The sequence below is a fragment of the Paramisgurnus dabryanus genome, chromosome 12 (genome assembly GCF_030506205.2).
Source record: "Paramisgurnus dabryanus chromosome 12, PD_genome_1.1, whole genome shotgun sequence".
NCBI lineage: Eukaryota > Metazoa > Chordata > Actinopteri > Cypriniformes > Cobitidae > Paramisgurnus > Paramisgurnus dabryanus.
Window position 1 is genome coordinate 22,189,528 of NC_133348.1, and position 21,835 is coordinate 22,211,362.

Here is a 21,835-nt window from a genome sequence, read left to right on the forward strand (position 1 = left end):
GCAACATTGCGAACCCTGGTACAGATTTTTGGCTACAAAGAGTATCGTAATTATTTCACTAAAACACTTCTTAAGATCAACTTCTACAGTTTTGGAGTGCCACTTTTTTTATCTTAAAGAGTCCGCACATGGGGTGGCAGAGAAAACATTTGTGAGCTTATGTACTCTTTGTAAAAACATAAAAATCATTTCCAACATTTCCAGTCCATCAAACCAAAGTGTCCAGTTCAACAAAAACATCCCACCGTAACTGCAGACTACAGTTCTCACGTTCGTCCTTTATAACAACAAGTAATGCATTATAATTCGTCACTTACCTACTTTTGAAAACTCTGTTTCCTTTAGCGCAGCTTACTTGATCAATAACGATACGACTTATTGTGCAGTTCCCATCAGCATGAATCTTATGGCAGATCTCCCAATTTCATTATAGCCGAAATGACTTGACTTGGTTTGCAAGAGGAGTGATTCATGGCTTAAAGGCCAATTGTGTCGGGATCTGTTTACCCACACAGCAGACTTCGTATCGCACACATCACATGGGTTTTAAAGAGACCATCTCCATGGCAATGTGGTAGACGGAACAACATACAACAGGCTGATTTGATTATTCATTTCTTAGGTGGTTTTGGGGGGGAGCTCTGTTCTACCCAGTGTTCTCTGACATTTAGGGGAGGGAGGTCTCTGCTGCCCTCCAAACAGACATCATGGTATGATCTGGTCTGTCTTTATCTTTCATATCCCTCTTTACCAGATGCAGTGGTGTAAATATGGCTATATATTTAGGAATGTATAAAGGCTCTTTAAAATGTTGTTGCAGGCATGGCAGTGAAACTCTATGCTTGTTTAATCATTAAGTAGCCCAGAGACGTAAAAAGCAAAATATGGTTTTAATTTAAAGAGGTTGCAGAGAGCTACAGTACATGATTCCCTTGGCAAAGCTAAAGAGAAAACCTGGGAGAGAGAGAAATAAAGCAAGAGAAAGTTTCCATGCGTCTTAACTTATTTTACTCTATGAAAGACAAGAAACACATACGGCTTTTATTCACTTCTGCTCTGCAGAACGCCAGTGATAAAATAAGGGTATGAAACAGTATATTCATCAAAATACAAAAGAAGCAGGTCAGTGGGGAATAACTCAAAAACTAAAACCCCAGGGCCATATTCTTTAGATAGGCTGGTGCAGCGGGAGAAATCTTCAATGGCTTTATCAGTTCACAGTAAAAATAAATAAATTATGTTTCAACCACCATTTTTACACAACTTTTTTGAGTGAACTGATATTTTAAGTTGAATGAACTTAAAATTTTAGGGCAACATCGAGGTTGAAGTGCTGCAAACTAAGCACTGTTCCGCCATACAACATAGTTCTTATTTTTTATCCGCTTAAAAAAAAACATCAACACGTTTGTTTTGTGCCACCATACTTAGTCATGTAACTACTCAAGTAACAGTTTTTAAATAGGGAAAGTGTTTGGTAGCTTCTAAATTCATCCCTGTTTGGATCCTAAGGAATGAATGGGGCTAGACTAAATGCTAACACATTCACGACGCTCTGTACTGTACAAAGATTAAGTGCACGCACTGAAAAAAGATAGGTATGTATTAATTCATCTAAGTTGAGGATAGAACATTTCAAAATATAAAAAAATGGTAGTGTTTTCCTTTCAAGGTGGTGTGTGGAAATTTTAGCAACATCTAGTGGTGAGCATGTCGTCGTCTGAGACAACGTAGTGATGAAACATGCACTATAAAACAGTTTGTCTGTTTAGGGCTACTGCAGAAACATGAAAGCAACATCCATGTAAGGGGACCCGCAGTGTATGTAGATAAAAACGCCACGGCTCATTATAAGGTAATAAAAACAATACAGTTCGTTATATAAGGTTTTATACAGCACTGAAAATGTAGTTATGTGTATTATATTGCATTTATGTCAAAAGATCCTTCTAAAAGTTACACAATGCATCTTTAAAGGCTTTGAGGTTAAATGTGCTATAAGTGTACATATACCTTAATACAAAACAAAACTGTGTTGAGACATAATTAGATGGGTCAGATATTTTTAGAATTGTTCATTTATTAGGTAAAAGGTCAGCATAACATGCTGGTCTGCGAATCATCAGCACAAGCCACTTAACGGATAGACCTGACACAGTAGATTACTTCAATAAGAGCTCCTTTTTTGTATACCAACCACAAACTTTCTCCCATTTTCAATGCATACAGTACTTAATCACAAAAGAGGATTTCTGCATTAAATACTGCATTTGTTTTGAATGCAACATCACGTGTTGTCAAAGCATATCAGCCAAAGCTGGCAGTGAAATAACAGATAAAGTTAAGCTCATCTGACAGCGATGACTTTGACGGTATGCTACACAGTCGAGGAGCTTGATAAAAACTGCGGTGATAATTAAGCAACCTTTCCTCATCATTCTACAGGATGCACCCACATGGACATCATGTTCAGCTATTCTTCTTGGCAAAAAAAGAAGTACTGCTAAAATCTATTTTCACACTAAGATTTAGACCAGTGCTCATTTATCACTACGGCCCTAAGACACTTTCATCCACTGTTATGACAAGCTGCACATAACAAGACCAGGTCTGTGACCTCATTTAACACTAGAGCACAGAAATCCTCTACCATGGGCTAATAATCCATAACCTTCACACACTTACTTTTTACTAAACCTTTCCATGGGGCACATTCTCTGTAGAGTGTACCAATGCAGCCTATTTTGTGCAATACCTCCTGTGATGCATGGATTTAATAAAAAGTGGAGGGGTGAGAAAAAGAAAAAGCAAAACAAAAGAGTGAAGAAAAACAGCAAAACCTGGAACATGTGAAGCCCCGGAGAGAGAAGCTGCCCACACACAGTGGAAGAGCCTCAACTTTATGAAATTTGATCTGCCCACACATATCAGTGTTCGGGAGCTCATAACATTGTGAGCATGATGGTCAGGCATGAAATTTATGTATTATCAAAGACTCCAGAACTGGAGCGGTCTATTCCTGTATGAACTCGCACAATAAAAAGACTGACAGCTCTTACCACCCTTTTCAAGTATTATGGACCACACGCCGACTGAACAGTAGCAATTAGAGGTATTGAACCTTAAGAAATGCATTATTTAAAACATACAGCACATAAAAATATCTCTATGCATCTAACCTCAACTCCCTTTTTTATCCCCCAAGAGGCACTACTCTACTCCTGCCACATCTGTAAGGGTGCAGAAATTGAGTGATGGAAATTGAAAAGCAAAAAGCGGGTGACTGAACCGAAGCCCCCAAGACGCAGGCCAGGCCAGACTGACCAGGCACATAAAGAAACGAAGGAAAAGTTGGGAGGAAGGAAAGAAACCTCTGGAAGATTGAGAGGAGGGCCACCCACTATTTAATAATGGGTGAAATTTATTTTACATTCCTTTTCACAAGCTGGGCACATATTTAGGGATTACCCTCTGTGAAGGGCGGGCATGCGTGTGTATAACAGAGAAAACATCTTCAGATAGTGCTCGGAGCAGAGAAAACAAACTGGGTGGGAAGCTGCGAGAATTAAAAGATTATTGATCCTCTTAAAAACTGTTGTGTCATACAACGAGCATAATCTTAAAAATAATTAAAATGCTACAAGTCAAACAGAACAGAATGTAGCTTTTGGGCTGTAAGCCTATGAAGAATAGAAATACATGCACATATTTACAGTTTAGCACAGTGTTTGTGTACCAGTGATGACTTGCCTGGAGTTCTGGGTAGGGAAAGTTATTAGTTTGAGTACAGGGATGGGCTGCTTTAGACACATTAAGATTGGGCCTGAGGGATAAATCAGATTAAACAACCCAAACAAATTTCGCAGTTGCTGTGAATCAGGCCAGGAGTTTGCCTTGGCTGTACCCAAAGGCAAATGCAAGCCAAATGTCTGTTCTACAGTGAAAACAGGACATCGTCATATTTGAGGACAGTTATTTGAGGTTAGCTGTCCATCATTATGAAAGCACATGTAAAGTGGCTCAGCAGAAGCCATGGTGGGGGCAGCATATTAGTCTTACTAAGGATGTATTCAGGCATTTTTATTAAGTCATTTTAACATTCAAAATAAAGCATTTGAAGAGTTTGGTTCCAAAACGCAATACAACTATTTTGATTAATTTCGTTAAAAATGTGTTTTTTATACCAAGAAAGTGACAAGAATAAAACCACTATTTTAATAACTTAAAGAATTCAGATCCATAATTTGATTTTCAAAGATTTATTATAAGTACTGATTTTTCCCGCACAATCCATGACAAGTTTTATTTTCAAAATGCTATAAATCTATTGAATCAATATATAAATATGCGTTCATGTTATATTTATTTAGTTGACTAGTGGTATACACTGATTAAAGAAATAAACATTAATGGCATTAATGAAAACACTTACTTTGTCATATTAATAACACTGTCATTGCTGCTGTCATCCTTGGGACTTCATTGCTGAATTTTTTTGACAGCGATCAGCTGTAAAATGTTTTGGTCCTGTTGGATTTTCGAGTAAAATAATGGAAAGTTTTTCATAAGATCCCCTGGGGTCAATGTGTTAGCATGACAGAAGCTTGATGCTGTCATGTGAGAACAAGCAACAGCCGGCATTTTTCCATCTCCTGAGTGCCTCTCAAATTTGATGGCTTACGTTTCTTCCCTGCCACAGAAAACCACCACAGGTTTATCAAATGCCATCAAAATTACCATTTTGTTTTTGTTTGTTTGTTCATCAGGAAGTACAAAGTAGATGAGGAAAACGAGGATTTCATGTGCGGCCATTTTTGTTTATAATGCGTGGAATGGTGCACTGTGATTGGTTAAGTGGATTTATTGCATTCTGCAGAGAAGGAGGACTGGTGTTTTTCATGGTTTGGAAAAAGAGCGAGAAAAGATGACAGAATAACACGGCGGATATTGGATTTTGCGGAAAATGAAAAATTTACTTTTTAATACCGACCTGATACAATACTGATTTTGGCGGTAAATTTTTTTTTTAAATGCCGTTTATTGCGTTTTGGAACCAAACTCTTTGTTTGCATTACAAGTGTACTTGTGTAGAGTATGTATGTTCTCATACTGATAAAACTGATATTGAATAAATGTACGTACTGCCAATACCAGGACCTTGCTTTTTTCCAGTACAGGTGGCAAATAAATTCACAGTTGTCAGTTGAATGCATTTAATTAAATGATACGGAGAACAAGAGGTTCTAAGAAGTTAACTTCATCCTTATACACACAAAAAGACAAAAACTGAAAATGAAATTCATATGGTTCCCTAACAAGACAAGCAGACAGGTGTGTTGTGCAAGTCCCTGACGGAAAAAAATAAAACTCATCTGAGTGAGAACTCATCATCCCTGAAAAGAAACATCCCTACTAATCATCAGCGAATGCACGCAACTAACCGTGGCCTCACTCAGTCCCTAAAGACTAGCACATGACAGCTGGATAAAAGACACAAATCCCATTAACAATTAAAAAACCTCCTCATTCTGTACACTGGTGGTCTACAGTCATTTTTCTCCCTAAAGGTGGAATTAGATCTGCTTCCTGAGGCCTGGCTTTCCCTGCTGATATCTGGGACAGACGCTTGAAGGAGATAAAAAAAAGAATATGTGTGTGACAGATATTAATATAAAAGAAAGTGCAGAGTGAATTGCTCAATGTGACACACAAAGCATAGTCAAGGGACGTGACGGGTCTCACTGTGTTGGCTTGCGTTGAGAAGAAAAATAATGATGCTTGACGTTTTTAAAAGCTCTGGTGCTAAAGAGTGTCACTTAGACCATCAGTTACTGTACAAGGAGATCTTTGTAGCTGGTGCTCTGGTTTCAGAAAGCAATGAGGGATCATAATAAATGTTCAATATATCATTTGTGTGTGGAATTTAACCTCCCGGGATGCATTTTGGAATAACTACAATGCTGAGATTAGAAAAGTCGTCACAGATTTGGATAAGGATGTGATATTAACTGACCCCGTTTTCATTGTGCGTGTCTGAGCTGCTTCCTCCTCTCCTGCTGGGCTGCTCCTGAGACTGTTGGCTGCCTAGAAGCACAGAAATAATAAAGCACAGATTTCATCAAATTGAGGAATATACGCATGAATGAATACACCTTTATGCACATTGTGATAGTTTAACAGGGTCCACATGACTGGCTGGCTGGAGATGACTAGAGCATCACAAGGCCTGTTTGTTATAGTCAAGTGATACTAGGAATGTAGCTTGTGCTTTTAGTGGATTACTGCATACACACAGGGGTGTGTGTTTAAAGAATAATCTAGGGGACACTCAAGGCTAATCCTGCTAGTAAAACAATAATGGATAAAAAGTGAAAATCAAAGAAATGAGATGATAAAGATCTTTAGCAATGCTAACACAAAACACATGCATAACTACTCTGAGAGGAAGCTTTTGTTTCAATGAGCCACAAATGCAACTCAATGTTGTTCCTGGCCCACCCATGGTGAAATATCATATCAACCTCCTCCCAACTGTTTAACAAACATCAGATATATTCTGTCTGGCTGTGTTGTGTCCTGCAGAATATTCCTCTCTTATGTTGACAAATTACAAGAAAAGTTGGAGAGATAAACCTGTATTTGAGAGTTTTGAGTGAAACTAATTGGGTGAGATTTAGAGGAAATTTCCCTAAAATGTGTTAAATTACTGTTTGTAAGAATGACTATTAGTATCAGTAATTATTTAATATTAAAGGGGGGAATTTAAAGCTATTTCATGCATTCTGACTTATTAACACAGTTTATTCCTCATGCTTAACATATAGGAGGAGTTGGATGTATGACGGAGTATTTCTGTGCCGAATGCACTTTGCCAGGATTCATACAAAATTCGGAAAATGGGCACTTTAATCAGAATAGCGCACTGAATTTTTGTTGAAATGGAGTGGTCCCAACCAGGTCATGAGTCGCAGGCGGTAAGTAAAACTGCATCAAATGCCTTGTTTGGTTGACAATCGTTGCATAAGTGCATATTATGTAAACAACACAAACATATAGTGAATCATAAGTTATCCAGAGATGGTGTTAATGTATGGATAATGTTTTGTGTGTGTTGCTTGCTCAGTAGAGCTGATCTGTCTTTTATAAATCTGATAAAACTAAAAACTCTTTGGATATATGAAGGATGTAATGCTACTCTATAGGTTCTGAAGATTAACATGAGACAGCATGTGTTATGTGAGTTTTAATGTTCTCAGAACTGTGTGTTTGAACCTGTCCAGTTAAAAGGTAACATAGAAACCTATGGGCTACCATGAAATTTCACTATAAACTCTGGCCTTCCTCAACACAATACACACTTATTTAAGATATATACTGTAACAGATCATCAAGTTACCATGCATTGGTCAATGTGATTTTAATGAGAAAAAAAAAATATGTAAAGTCGGCACACCATAGCTCCAAAATTATCAAAAAATGTATTTTACATAGCATGTGACGTTTCATCATTTGGATCTGCGGACTTCTCATGTGATGGAAAAACAGTGCGATCAATGTCAAGTCGCCTGTCAAAAGTCACAAGGGGGCTTTCTCACCCTGATCACTGCTTTCAGTGGGCGAGTCTTCATGGCGCAGGTAAAACTTCACCTCTTGCTTTCTAGGGCCCCATTTCTGCAGGTGCTCAAACATCATGTGCTCAAAGGGGATAGCCCGCTCTAGAGATGAAGAAAATAGGAAACTTTTCATTAAAATAACAAAAGACACTTATTTCAGAAATATCACAAAAAGTCAAAATAAGAATATAGTGGTCACACAAAAAGCTGGCATGTTCTTATGCCGAGGAATCTTTCATTGCACCCAAAGCCACACCTGAGAGTAAAACTGAGGATCAGACATACTGGGATCATGACAACAAAGAGGGGAAATTGAATCAAACGTGGCCTATAGCCAGAGGAATTTAGTGGGGCTGAGTGGGCTGAGGGTAACAGAAAAAACATTCTGGACAGGTGGATGAACATCTGGAGTACTGGGCAGCCACCCAAACAGACCGAATAATAGAAGAAGGGATGAAACTGGAGAATATCAAAAAAGTACACAAGCTCAGAGACTTTCAACAAAGTAAACGAGTGACAGATGTGTGTGCATGCGCGTGTGTGTGAGAATGTGAGCCAGTGTAACCTTCCAAGAATGCTTATTCCAACACAAAGGATGAATATTATATACATTCAGATATATACAATATACTCTAATGTTTCAGTACAAGAGGCATAGGCTACAGGTTGGTAAATAAGGACATATTATTAACTAGAACTTAATGCTGACAAGTAGAGTTTGTCAATGCAAACGTTGCAGCAATGGTGCTAGGATGTTGTATGTAGTTACCAGACAAATTTGCAGTTGTTATCGGGGATTTTTCCGGTAGGGCTTATCCTGGTCCCAGACTTAAATGCATGTTTGAGCTGCCTTAAAAAACATATTGCACTGACATATCTTAAAATATATCATTCGCCATTGTTTTGTGTCAAGATTTACACCAGTAATGTTTTTGTAAAGTATGTTTTTAAAAGATGTCGAGATGCAGCCAGTTGGTTGCGTACTAGCCAAAGTCAAAAAAGCTCATCCCGAAATCTCAATAATATTCTGATCCCCTAGATCTGGTTTGGAATAAATCAACCGAATGCAATCCTTAATGTAGATTGTCCATTGGGCGAAAATATCCACACATCGCTAAATAGAAGCTAATGATGCACCTGCTGGATGTTAACTGGGCTTATCATGGCTTCAACAACAGGCACACTTTTAGATGTAATGGCAAAGTGCTGAGAGAAGGACTTTTAATGACAAAAAAAATCCATCTGTCAAAACTGTAAGGAAAAGGAAAAAGTGGATTCTCAAAAAACGGTACTCACCATTTCCACGCCAGACCTCGGCCAGATGACAGCCACTTTCTCCCGGTTCTTTACAGAACTCCACCACATCGCGGCACGTCGTCTCTGGAGTGATGGGCACCTCCGTCAGGGTCTGCTCCCCATCACTCAAATACACGGTTAAAATCATCTGCAGGAAATAGAGAGGGAGAGATGTTTAATAATTATTTTTTATTAAAACATGAGCCTAAGTCTTAGAGAATCTATTCTAGACCAAAATAAATAAATCCCATTAATTCACAAAACCACTAGGTGGCAGCTTCATTGTTCAAACACAAAATCGATCAGTGGCTGATGTTATTTATTTCACAAGCAAACTATTCTTAACAGACAACGATGCAGTGATTTCAATTAAACCCTCTAGAGTTTTACCTTCTATCTAAGAAATAACAAACAAGCACATACAGGCTTCACAAAAACAATGAAAAAGAGTATAGAGCTGTTGCAGTATTTAGAGAGTTCCAGCAGCCCCTTCCGTCTGCTAAAGATCACCAGATAGATGGTGTGCTAAAAGGGAGGAGGAGGAGACTTTACCTGTCAGCTTGACTGACATGTGGGGTGGGCTGGTTAGTGCTGCTCTAAGTGCAGCGTGACAGAGGAGACACGGATGGTTTGCTATAAAAGAGATGGAGAAGGTTGGGGAGAAAAGCAGAATAAATAAAGAGATGATATCACTACGTCCAAAAATCTAAGTTGAAAGCAGATGAGGTGTGATAATCTGCTGTTTGCAATACAAAAACATAAATGTCACTTCAAATGACGTACGGTTGTCATCTCGAGTATCCATTTTACAGATGTAGACACACACCTACTCCAAACTTTTTCATTCTACCACCCTTGACATTAAAGTGTATGAGCGAAAAGAAATATATATATACACAAAAAAGAGGGCTGCATCACTAAGCATTGCATCACAAAGTCATAGATAAACCATACAAAAACCATAAACTAGCACAACATAGCTTTGCATTATCTCACAACATGGAAATACACCATTTCCCAAGACATAATGGCATCAAATTTAAAAGGCATGTGAAAACTTATATCCATAAAGTATCCAGTATCAATTGAAAGAAATTGCACTGCTGTTACAAAGTCAGAAGCATATCTTTTTCCGCCTGTATGTGCAAGATAAACATCCTCTAACCTGAAGATTGTCATATTTCTTTAAAGCAGAATTTAAAAAAAAATCACAACTACAGTCCAATAATAAAGCTTACAGTATTATCTGAAACATACCAAACACACCAGCAGAAAACAACAGGAGTACACATGGAGTACCTTAAAGTAGGCCACATGTGGGCGGCAAAAGTTTAGCTTCCATGATTGACAGGTAGGTTGGTTGAAAACCCTCCTCTATAGCATTAGCACACTAATGAATACTTTGACTTTGTCTAAGTGCATTTGGGAGATAAAATTCCAACTCGCACCAAACCAAATCCACAGATTCCTGGGTATTCAGGCAGAAGGGACTTGCAGTTTCTTTTCCTGCATGAAGAGCAGAAAAACACACAGGTGTGTGGGCAAAGAAACAACCCTCAACTCTCTGCTGAAAAACCTGTCAAATCCAGAAACATCACATTGATATAATTTTGAGTTGAGTTGAAGGTAACAATTGGATTGGGTCAGATTCAGTGGACTATGTGTTGTGCAACACTAAGCCTTTAATATTAAGGCCAAATGGGAGGTTTTCTTAAAAAGACCTCTTTGTGCTTTCATGCAACAATGAATTGTGTGTTGTGCAACACAAGAACAGAAATATGTAGGCCGTACACAAAGAATGTATGTTACATACAAAGACAGGTGCAAACTAAAACTGAGAGAAGAACTAAAGTGAGTGAAAGTGAGCGGTACTTCTAAAAAAGTTGCTCAAAAAGCTCTCCTCCTAATAAAAGCTGGGGAAAATCCCATAAGATTACATTACAAGTACACATGAAAAGGAAGTGACAATCCACTTTACTTCCATATGTGTGACGTATTTCCGAGTCAAACGGAATATCACATGAGAAAAATAGCGTTAAAGGATGCTCCCGCCGAAGCCATCTGAAGCCAGAGAGTGATCGCAACAATAGGGCAGAAGTACGTTTTCAGATTTTTATAAAAGTTTATGAGTGCACATGAATTAAATAAATATTCTTTTATTTATATTCTATTATATATTCTATTATATTTATTAATAATAAATATTAATAAATAAATAAATAAATAAATAAATAAATATATATATATATATATATATATATATATGACCCACATGGACAAAATGTTTATAATAAACACTGCAATATTCCATTAAAAACAGGAATTGTAGGTTTTGATTTCATGGGGACTTCAAAAAAATTACAAACACCAACATAGTGCCATACATGCACTTCACAAATCATAAAAAAAAGTTTGTCTCTTTCTGCAATCGCAATACATTTCAAATACAGAACAATTAGGAAACTTGGATAAAGCAGATTGAAAATTAACTGAAAGGTTATTAAGTAGTTTGCATCATTCAACAATCCTGTAATAAGATTTAGTAACACTGGTTTTAGACCCCTGTGCATTTTTTCAAAAGATAATATTGTGCAGCAAATCAAAAAAATACATCCAAAACAGTTGCCACAATTAGACAGTTTATCATCATCAAGTTCTCTGTAAAAGTTACAACATGTTACCTCTGAACCCTGTTTTCTTTTTTAGCAGAGGAAGATAGCATACATAATTCAGATGTCCAAGACAGTCAACTCTTATTAGATTAATCTGAACAATAGAACCGATGATGGCAACTGCTTTTGCCATAACAGATAAAACATTCAAATCCCCAAATGTTTGCAGGCTCTGTAACTTCTCTCACTTACCGCCATCTTAATATATTCAACCTGATCAAAATCATTACCATAATAGTGAATCCATTCAATTAAGGACAATATGGCAAAGCCTGCTAGACAGTGCCTAAGAACCCGAAACCAATGCCTTTCTTGGCACAAAATGGATGATGCAAAAGATTTGTTACTTCTTGGCACTATGACTCAACTACAATTCTATGAATACAGTCTCATTAAAAAGCTGTACTAAAAGTGCATTCAGCACCAAGTAACCTTTAAGTTGCCATTTCTGAGAATATGATTTCATGTATTTCCTGCACTTAAAGCAAGTTGTGTTTAACTGGGAAACAAATAACATACCTGAACCAATTCTAGCTAACTTTATATAAATACCAAGATTATGAATTATTATTAGTGGCATATGTTAAGACGCACACCCACTGCCCCTACCATCTTAAAGAAGGACATCTATTTGAATCACCTTTTCCCATTTAGATGCTGTCCGTTGTCTTCTGGCCTCTCTATTCAGTTGCCGGGCATGCTCTTTACTCCAGGTTTTATCTCCAGATTTCACAGACAGGCTGACCAGGCCACGCAAAACAATTGTCACAAACTTCTTCATCTCACAGGAATTTCTTATAGCAAACGCATCTCTCTAAATTCTCGTTTAATCATGCAGGCACGCTTGCCAAAACACAGTGGCAACAGTGGCGTGCAAAGTGATCCCTGCAGTGATAAACCTTGTAGTCACGCTGGCTGTGTGACTGCTGAGAGCTAGAGAGTATGCGAGTGAGAAAAGAGAAATTTCAGAGGAAGACTAAGGGAGGGTGCATCTCTCATCAGAAATGTGAAGGGTGCGTCACCAGGTCCCCTCCAGAATGAGGCTCCCTTGAAAAAAATGGATGGACAATACCCCAGACAAGTAGCCTGGTTAGCCAGACCTACATCAAGATGTAAGGTCTGGCAACTCTTCACACAAACGGCTCAATGCATGGGGCGGGATATAAGGTTGTCCCTCAAAATGCCTCTGCACGCAATAGGATAGCGCTATGACGGATCAGAGCAACGAAGAAGGTGATGTAGTTACCGTAACCAGTCGGCAAAACTCCAAACACATCTTTCTTGCTTAAAAAGGACTTCAGTAGGGTTTATTTGCTCTTCTCTCAAAGAAAAACATAAGTCTAAGTCCTCCAGAGTCGCGGCCAAAGCCGCTTCAAAAGATAGCTGTTCGCCAGCAGCAGCAGCCATTCTCTGTTTTCAAGTAGGAACCGTTGCAGCTCTGTCGTCATCATGTTAAGCCCGCCCCACAGACGCTACACACGATGTGATTGGCCTGACCAAATTTTGGTTTTTGGACCGGTTAAGTGTATTGTGAGTGCCTAGACTAAACCCTGGCAGCAAATATATTTGCGGCCGCTAGGGTGCGTCTAGATTTCTAGGCTACCAGACAAGAGGTGCTACAGCAGAATACAGGCTATAACACTAAAGACTTCATTAGGAGTTGAAATAATTCAACTCAATAATATGATGGAATAATGGTAACGCAGTCTGTGAAAATACAGCTTAATACATTTTTTGTTATTTTCTTTGGAAAGAAGATTTGGTCAATATAAGGCCATGCCAAAGATTGAAATCAATGTGAAATCAATCAAATCAAACCAATACTCCCAGTCCCAATCTCATATTTAGATCACAGATTTCACAGACAGGGTCACATTATGATATTTCATTACAGTTTTGCCCAATTTGACAATACAATACAAATAAATTTAGCCAGGACTAAATTATACTATGAGATATGGAAATGAATGCTAATGTAAAAAATGCAGAAACACAAATTCCTAAACCGAGCCACTGGTCGGTGCTGCAGTGACCCCAAGATTTGGGGAAATCTATCATATTTAAGAGTAGAAAAATGTTTATTATTAATGCTGCCATGTTAAAGTGCCATGAAATAAGGGAAGATCAAAAACATTACGGAAAACTTGAAAGGAGAGACCATTTTAATAATAAATGCTTAAGTAGGTTTAAGAACCTGTCATTTGTATCTTTTGAGAATAAAAACTGAGAAATTGTAAAAGCCATTTGAAAGCCTTGAGACAGAACTAAGGCATTGATCAAGGTCTCCCAAAAGCTTGGAAAATCGCATTATTGTTATGACACATTGTACATGAAATTAAACGTGGAAGAAACACATTCCACTGAGCATTGTAATTAGACTTCATGACCCTTTAATCCACTGTATAAACCATTGCTCTTATGGTTTATTTAAAACTCCCTGTCAGCTGCAGGCTTAATATGACCTTCCAATGTTCAGCCATTGTACAATATTCAAAATAGTAGACTGATGACATGAGATGAGACTTAATGCTACATCTACCCCATAATTGAATTATGGCATGACCTCATGATATGCAAGGCATGATGAGATCATACAATGTTAGAATGTCTGCATTAGATCATCGCTCTGCATGCACAGTTGAAAAATGACTAATGGTGCATGTTTTTAAACTAGTAAAAAAACAGCCACTTGGTGGTTAAAACTAATGCAACATAAATTTAACATCTGTGATTCAACTGTATGGAGATGTATGGTAATGTCCTTCTTGTATTAAGCCACCAAAACAAAGTACAATAAAAATATTTTCAAGGACAACTAGCTTTCAAGGACCTTCAACACTTGGCACAAAAAAATTAAAAACAATTCTATAAAGGGCAAAATATCAAAATATTAATTGTGAACGCTGGTTTGAAAGCTATACAATAGCATGATGCTGTGGACATACCATGACGCTTCTGCTGCATATCTCAAGATTGAAAAAAAATAATTATTTTTTTGCGGTTTCAATGAGAACTTTGCAAAAGCCTTCTCCCCTAGAAAATGTGCTTGATATATCAAGCAGTCCCAATACAAAAAGGGATTTTAAAGGTTTTTTAAGAGGATGTCTCTTATACAGTGCCCAGCTCTTCCCAGATTCAAAGCTCTTGCGACAATATTTAAGGAGTTATTTTATTTGAAGCGGAACAGTAAAGCAGGAAGCATTAATAAAACTGAATAAATCTGTAATGAGCTCAATGGCAGAAGAAGATGGAAACTTATAAAATAATTCAAGAGATGACATGAAGTAGAAACAACTTTTGAATAAATGCAGGTAAGTATTATCTTGTTTTTAAAGGGGCCATTGCATGAAAATGTTAGCATTGCCACTTTGTAGGTTTGAGCAAAATGTGTCGTTTTGGGTGTGTTTTTTAAAATGCAAATGAGCGGATGAAGTGCAAACACTGATCACAATGATGGTGGTTTGTTGTAATTCAAACTCAATTGTGCTGTCAAGTCCTTCTTTTCTCTCTCTTTCTCTCTGAACTTAATGGCAGTGCAGTGGTTGGATAGTGCAGATTAAGGGGGCGGTATTATTCTAATAAGATATCCTTATGACATCATAATGAAAGCCAAATTTCAATGACCTATTTTTGCTCAAACCTACAAAGTGGCAATGCTAACATTTTCATGCAATGGCCCCTTTAAGGACAGACCTACATAAAAGTATTATGAAAGTTATGCTACATGTTAGTCATGTAGCAATGTCATGTTAAATCACCATGTTACATATTAAATTAAACATGTCATAAATAAATGTAATCAGTGCAAACTGTCTGTAAAGTCTTTGCCTCAAACCATTGCTAAAACAAATAAGACTGCATCCAAAGCTCTGCCCCTTTGGTTACTGTTACATTTTCATTTGGCCTTATAATTAGAGGGCGCCACCGCTATTAAAGTCTCTTAGCTTTACCAGCTGACATACATACAAACGGCAACAGGCAGAATATATATTTAGTGACTAAGGGCGAAACACTAACCCAATCGGGCCTTTGGCAATCCTGTTTACATGGCCCAAACGTCTCTCCCATTGGCCCTGGGCCATCGGGCAGTCCTTTATTTAAAGCCCTGTCTTGTGTTATTCATAACACATTACATAACATACATACAATAACATAATTACTATGTTACTGTGAAAACTTTAATTACTACCAACCCAAGGTTTGCAAAAGTTGATGTTAAATATGTTAATCTAGGAATGAGAGCAGACACCGTTTAGTCCACAGGCACTTTTTAACATTTATTGAAAAATATAGAGGCATACGATGGGGTGCCTGAGTCACACGAATTGAGAGGATGAGACAAACTGAGAAGGGCACGCTCTCTAGCTGACTGACTCTGTGACACTGATGGCATTAAAGAGCTAAAGGCAGCAGGGTAAATCCTGACATGTGCCATTAACATAAAAGCTCATTGGCTGAGGATGATTTCTCTGAGCCTGGACTAACCAATGCACACAAAGAAAAGTCGAGAAATGTAAACACGGTGTTGTGGAGTGAATGTATGTCCATGTTCTGACAGAATCAGCCAAAACAATACAAAGACCTTCCATAACCTCACAGTGCTGAAGACAAGACCAGATTCAAAGAGACAGATTTACAAAATGGTATCAGAACGAATTACTGTTCTAGGAAACTTCAAGAAACCAAAACATAACCAAGTACAAAAACATAACTACTGCTTATCTTTACTGTTAAGAACGCTGAGTTTTTAGACCTTCAAAGATTGTCCTTCAATGTAACAGTATAAAGACGTGTAATATATACCGTAACTCTGTAGTATTAGAATGTTACTTGAGCAAACATTAACGTCAGAGTGCCTGATGTGTGATCCTTATTCAAAAAGACAGCGTAAAAGCTTTTTCATCTGAAAATGATGTTACTTGTAAGAAAATACATTTGTAGGATGATTTGAGACAATTTTCCCTTCGTTCATCAGATCATCCTGATTTCTTGCAGGATCAGGACACTCCCATTATACATTTCCATTATACACAAAATTAAATTTAGCTCTACTAAATGTACAAATTTACAGTTCTCCGGCTATTCTAAAACACACTTCCATGCAAACTTAACCGGTTTGTTTGAGAGATCTGCATCTCATCTAGCATTGGGCTGATTTATCAGAGATAAATTTACCCACAGGAGCTATTAACTGGTACGCCAGAAAGGAAGTAAACTCATTATTTATCTACAAGGCCAACTTGCACATACCACTAAGACAATCCACAGAGACCAGTGCGGGATCTGAAATGCAACAGTGACCCTATTTCTAGCAGCATCAGAACGAGCAGTGCATATTTCAGTATACAGTTATTAAACAAAATGCATTATATGCACCACGAGATTAGATTTAGAGAAAGGTCATTTGATTGTGTGTGATAATGACCTCTACTGAGTGTCCTGGAGACTCAGATGCTTTGCTTAAACATTTCTTCTCTTGATACAAATAGACATTAGGCAGTATATACAGTATGTTGGCATTTCCCATCATGCATCTGCATTCCCAGCATGATAGAGTAATGTGGGTCATGGATGATGTCTCTTGTGATCAAACTGGCATGTAGGCTCTTCAGCAAAGCCTAAAACAGAAATACTTTTATAGATTTCAAAAGGATGGTCATGGAAAAACAGATTCCAAGACAAACATAATAAGTCTTGCAGTTCATTTAAGCAGACTAGAGAGTTTTAAATACTGATATTGAAGGCAACTCTAGGAAGCTGCATAGTCTACAGTTTCTGTTATGTGCATATACAGTGATTTGTCTCATCACTTACTTAGTGTAGAAAGAAGTTGCACATAACTGCAATTGTGCAGGAATTGCAAACAGTAATCATGACAAATGATGGAAAATGTAATGAAAAACATTACAATCATCTGCACAAACAGTCATGTCGATTATCCCTTTAAGTCTAGCTGAGACAGGGAGGGTTCATTGTGCGTGTGCCCATGTCGGGACAGAGGCGTGGTCAGAGGTTCTGGTGTCACAGCATGACGCTATAACACAAAGCTGAAACCTTCATGCTGACACACCCCAGCTGTGTGTTTTCTGTTTACCTCTCTTTTATGTGTTTCCATGGCTGTCCGCCAATTGCTGCACAGGCAGCATAGCAGCTAAAGCTACACTTTTAAAGTGTCAACCTCAGCATAGAGTAGGTTTGGCCTTCAGCATGCATCAACCCAAACCTAACATCCTTTGTTCTGGAGCTGCTTTGATCTAATCTCGCTTTCAACACATGCAATTTAGGCTATACTTTTAGAGGCTATTTACACATGGTATTAAGATGTGTTTTCATCGATCGGATCACAAGTGGACGAGAGAGACACATTCAGTTTACACCTGGTATTTAAATCCGTCTATTTTGTTCACTTTCGACCACTTCTGTCCTAATTGCTTTGGGGGGTCTGTGGAGACTGTGGGCGAGTCCCTCTGCTATAATTTAAATGCAAGCGGGAGAAATTACGGGTTTAAATTGACCCAAGAGTCCGCTGCTTGTGTTGTAAGTATACATGCTGCACAGTGTTTTGTACATGTATATGTAAGTGCTTTCTCTGATAATTCAGTGCAATTGATGAAATAAGATCGCGCAACTTTCACATGATCGCAAAATTAAACTAAGGAAAGACGTGGAGAGCAGCCGTTTTGATTTTATCAATGAAAGCCTAAAGAAGTAAGAAAAGATGAAAAACTTGTGCTCGGTACATCTCATTACATAAATAGGCGGAGAGTAGGTAATAAATCGCCATCAGATGCTTTCAGATGGAGCAGCATTTAGTACACAGAGACATTGTACACTGAAAAGCAGGGAAATATCAAATTTCATCCGCAATTATGAATGCGATATTTCCCGCTTGTCAGTGAACTACGGCTCTGTGTAGTAAATGCCACTCCATCTGAAAGCAGTTGATGGCGATTCATTTCTAATCAAGGAACCGGCTTTACTGACGAGATGCGCGGGACAACCGCGTGTGATTTTTCGTACAGCCCTATCCATGTCAATTTGGGGAGACGACAATCATGGATTACTGCTATGTGTTTGGCAGCCAATCTGTAGTTAACAGAGCCCTGCACTGCCTGTGAAAACCCAGCTAAATCTTTTTTTTTAGATTTACTAAAAAAATCATCCTACATAATGTAAAAAAACATTTTGTGAAAATGTAACCTTGATATCTTTAATATTGACTGAGTATGGTCATGTCAAAGACTGAAATCATAGTGAATGTTTAAAATCAAATTTTCATGCTCAAATTGGATTTTGAGAGTTCAGCCTGGTTTTCACAGACAGGGTCACAAATAGTTAATGTAAACCAGCAACAGGAGACTAACCCAGCCCAACACAGGAAAGCCACTGTTTTCAATATAAATCTGGTCCATCCTGGCCAAACATAGGGCAGTATTACTTTTTCAGAAGTAAAAACACAAACCTAAAAAAACAGTGCCAAATACATTCTCTTTCAAACCAATACAATCGCTAAAACATTATAGGAAAACAGGATATTTTCTCAAAATGCTGAAATAATGACTAGCAAACTGCTAAGACTTTCTGTAGGAGATACTTGCTGCTGACTATCCAAACTCGAGAGTAACACACAAATATGTGCATGGCTATACAATAGACACAGTGCTAATGTTTTAAGTACATTTTGGTTACAAGTACAATCTAGAAAAACAAACAGGTGGGGGCTGCCAATGTTCATGAAAACTTGAGTTAAGAGATAAAATAAAATGATCTTAATAGTTGGCCCCATTAAGATATGACTGGCGCCGGATTACCATGAAGATTAGACTAGATAAGATAAGCATGTAAGGGCTAGTATAAACTCAAAAATCACTGTAGTGTCTTGTAGTGAATCACTAGTTTAGGCCGTAAAAACATAAAAAATGACAGTCAGTACACAATTTCCAATTTCAATGATAAATTTAAAAGCATTGTTGTGAGTTCAGTTGCTTAACAAGGTTAATGTTTAATTACACAGAGCGTTAATGTGTCCTTTAAAGTTAATGTGTGATCTCTAAGCAATATGTTTTCTAGTGGCAACACAATGAGTTACTAAAATAATTTGTAATTCAGAAATGTTGCTTAAACCGTTTGCAGGTAAAATGTGATAAAAACTGTTCAAATTAGGAAACATTACTTTACATATACTGAGGTCTCCTAAATAGTGATTCAGTACAAAAAACTTGTTTTCAGTGTTGCAATGTACCAAGTGACCAATCCTGAAACCCTCTTAGATTTAAAGAAGGAACATAACACTAAAAATTGACATTAGGTTAAAAGAAAAACTGTTTACTTAACAAGCAACAGAACTACCACATCATAAAACTAATAGCTGTCATTAGTGCACGGTGAGCTGAAAAAGTTCATCACAACAGGATGGGCACGAGCTAATGTAATGAACTTGTTGGCTACCTCAGGTTTAGGCATTTTACTGAAATGAGCTAAATTAACTGAACTGGCAGACAGATTTAAAACAGGACAGCATGAAGCACATGTTATCCTGCAAGGAGGATATTCCCATTACAGTAGCACCCTTCCTGAATGTGGACCCCCATCAAGTCAGTATGAGATTGTGAACACACTATGCTTTTCATGGAAACTAAATTGAAAGATTTTAACACGTATGCCTCAAAGTGTTATAACCAAGGTAGTTATTTATCCGAAATGGAGTAGGCTGACCAGAAAATACTGTAACAGTGCATTTGTTTTATATAGAATTTAGTGATTAAGGACTCATAGACTAATTGTTTAACTAATTCTTCATCTTGTAAATCATGAATGATACTGACCTATTAATACACGTAAACAAACGTATATAAAGTGTGCGTGTTTCCCTGCTGATTCCAGTTTTACAAAATAAAAAGAGTACTCACAGGCATCATTTTTGTATGTGTCAGAGGAACATCTGGTCCCAAGTCAGCTTCACTTTGTCTTTACCAAGAACCACAAGCTCCAACCCGAGATCACAGCCCTCTGTACATTAAGAAAACAAGATGACTTGTAATATAACTGTACACAACACCAAAGCACTCGCAGGCCAAAAAGGCCACAACCTGGTGCCGAAATCAAACACAGCTATATAAATATTTAAAAAATACTTTTAACGTGATATGGTCATCACATTCATTGCTGTAAGCGGATTAGGAAAAGCGATACAGACGCTTTAAAAGACGCTCGCCAAACTGGAAAATCAGCTGTGTGGGTAGAAATGGCAGATGTTACATGTTATCATTACACTCTCACACAGAGCCCTTTAACTCACATACACCTTACAGCGAAATGCTTATATACATAGTTGTGATATAAATCAAAACAAGTCTGTTTAAACCAGCTCTTTTCTCACATTAAAGAGCGTTTATTTTGAAGGTTTGTCTACTGTCTGTCCGCCCTGCCCGAATGTTATTCACATCTGTTAGCCAGCTAGCACGAATAGAAAAAAACATATCGGTGGCCATGAAATGTTAACATATACTTACTTGTCACGTGTAAACGTGTGCCATAATCCTTTATAACGTATCCATGTAGTTATAGTAATATCCTTGGGTGGTAAAAGCAGCCGAATATCGATAACCTCGCGAGACTGCTAAAGTAACTAGCCTGCTAACTGAAGTCAGGTAAAACACTCAAATACATGAAGCGAGAAGACACTAAACTACAACAGGCTCCTCCTCTAAGTGCGGTCCAATATATATGATAAATATAATTTTAAAAAACGATACCGAATGGTGAAAGTGATGTTTGAACGAGCAAAGCTCGCGAGGCGAAAAACATGCAGCTCGCGCTGTAGTGTTTAGTTAATGGCATGCGCAGACGTGGAATGACAGGAATGTGGATCCCAGTGACTGGATGTTTAAGTATGTTTACTCATTGAAACCAAGTGATGAAATGAAATGAGTACACCTCGAGAGTTTGTCATTCAGAAAAATTATTCATTTAAATTAAGTTTGACTACGGATAAGGTTGTACTTTCAAATGTCGTTGGTTTCAGGTTAAAAATATATACTATATGTGATAAAGGGGCGGTTTCCCAGACAAGGTTTAGATTCATCCAGACCAGGACTATGGCAGTTATTTCAGGACATTTAAGTATTTTTCACCATTTTTTTGTTATAAATAAACAATACTGGCATGCATCTTGAGACAAAACAATGGCACTGATGTGTTAAGATGTCAATGCATGATGTTTTTAAATAAAGGCAGCTCAAACATGCATTTTAG

The 21,835-nt window shown here is 37.7% G+C and overlaps 1 protein-coding gene across 5 annotated transcripts in view; it reads right to left on the minus strand.

Moving 5' to 3' along the window:
* ppp1r13bb (protein phosphatase 1, regulatory subunit 13Bb) overlaps positions 1–21,433 on the minus strand; it is a 40,084-nt gene extending 18,651 nt beyond the window's left edge. For 3 of the 5 annotated variants that reach the window (XM_065257191.1, XM_065257192.1, XM_065257190.1), the window contains exons 1-5: positions 21,094–21,433; positions 20,491–20,590; positions 8,910–9,057; positions 7,596–7,715; positions 6,014–6,084 (exon numbers count right to left, since the gene is read on the minus strand). In XM_065257191.1, coding sequence (XP_065113263.1) covers positions 6,014–6,084; positions 7,596–7,715; positions 8,910–9,057; positions 20,491–20,499 — 348 coding nt within the window. In that variant the 5' untranslated portion in view covers positions 20,500–20,590; positions 21,094–21,433. Of the gene's footprint in view, positions 1–317; positions 494–6,013; positions 6,085–7,595; positions 7,716–8,909; positions 9,058–20,490; positions 20,591–21,093 lie in introns of those variants that run through there. The other 2 variants (XM_065257194.2, XM_065257193.2) reach the window with 2 other exon arrangements.
* Positions 21,434–21,835: the final 402 nt, after the last annotated feature.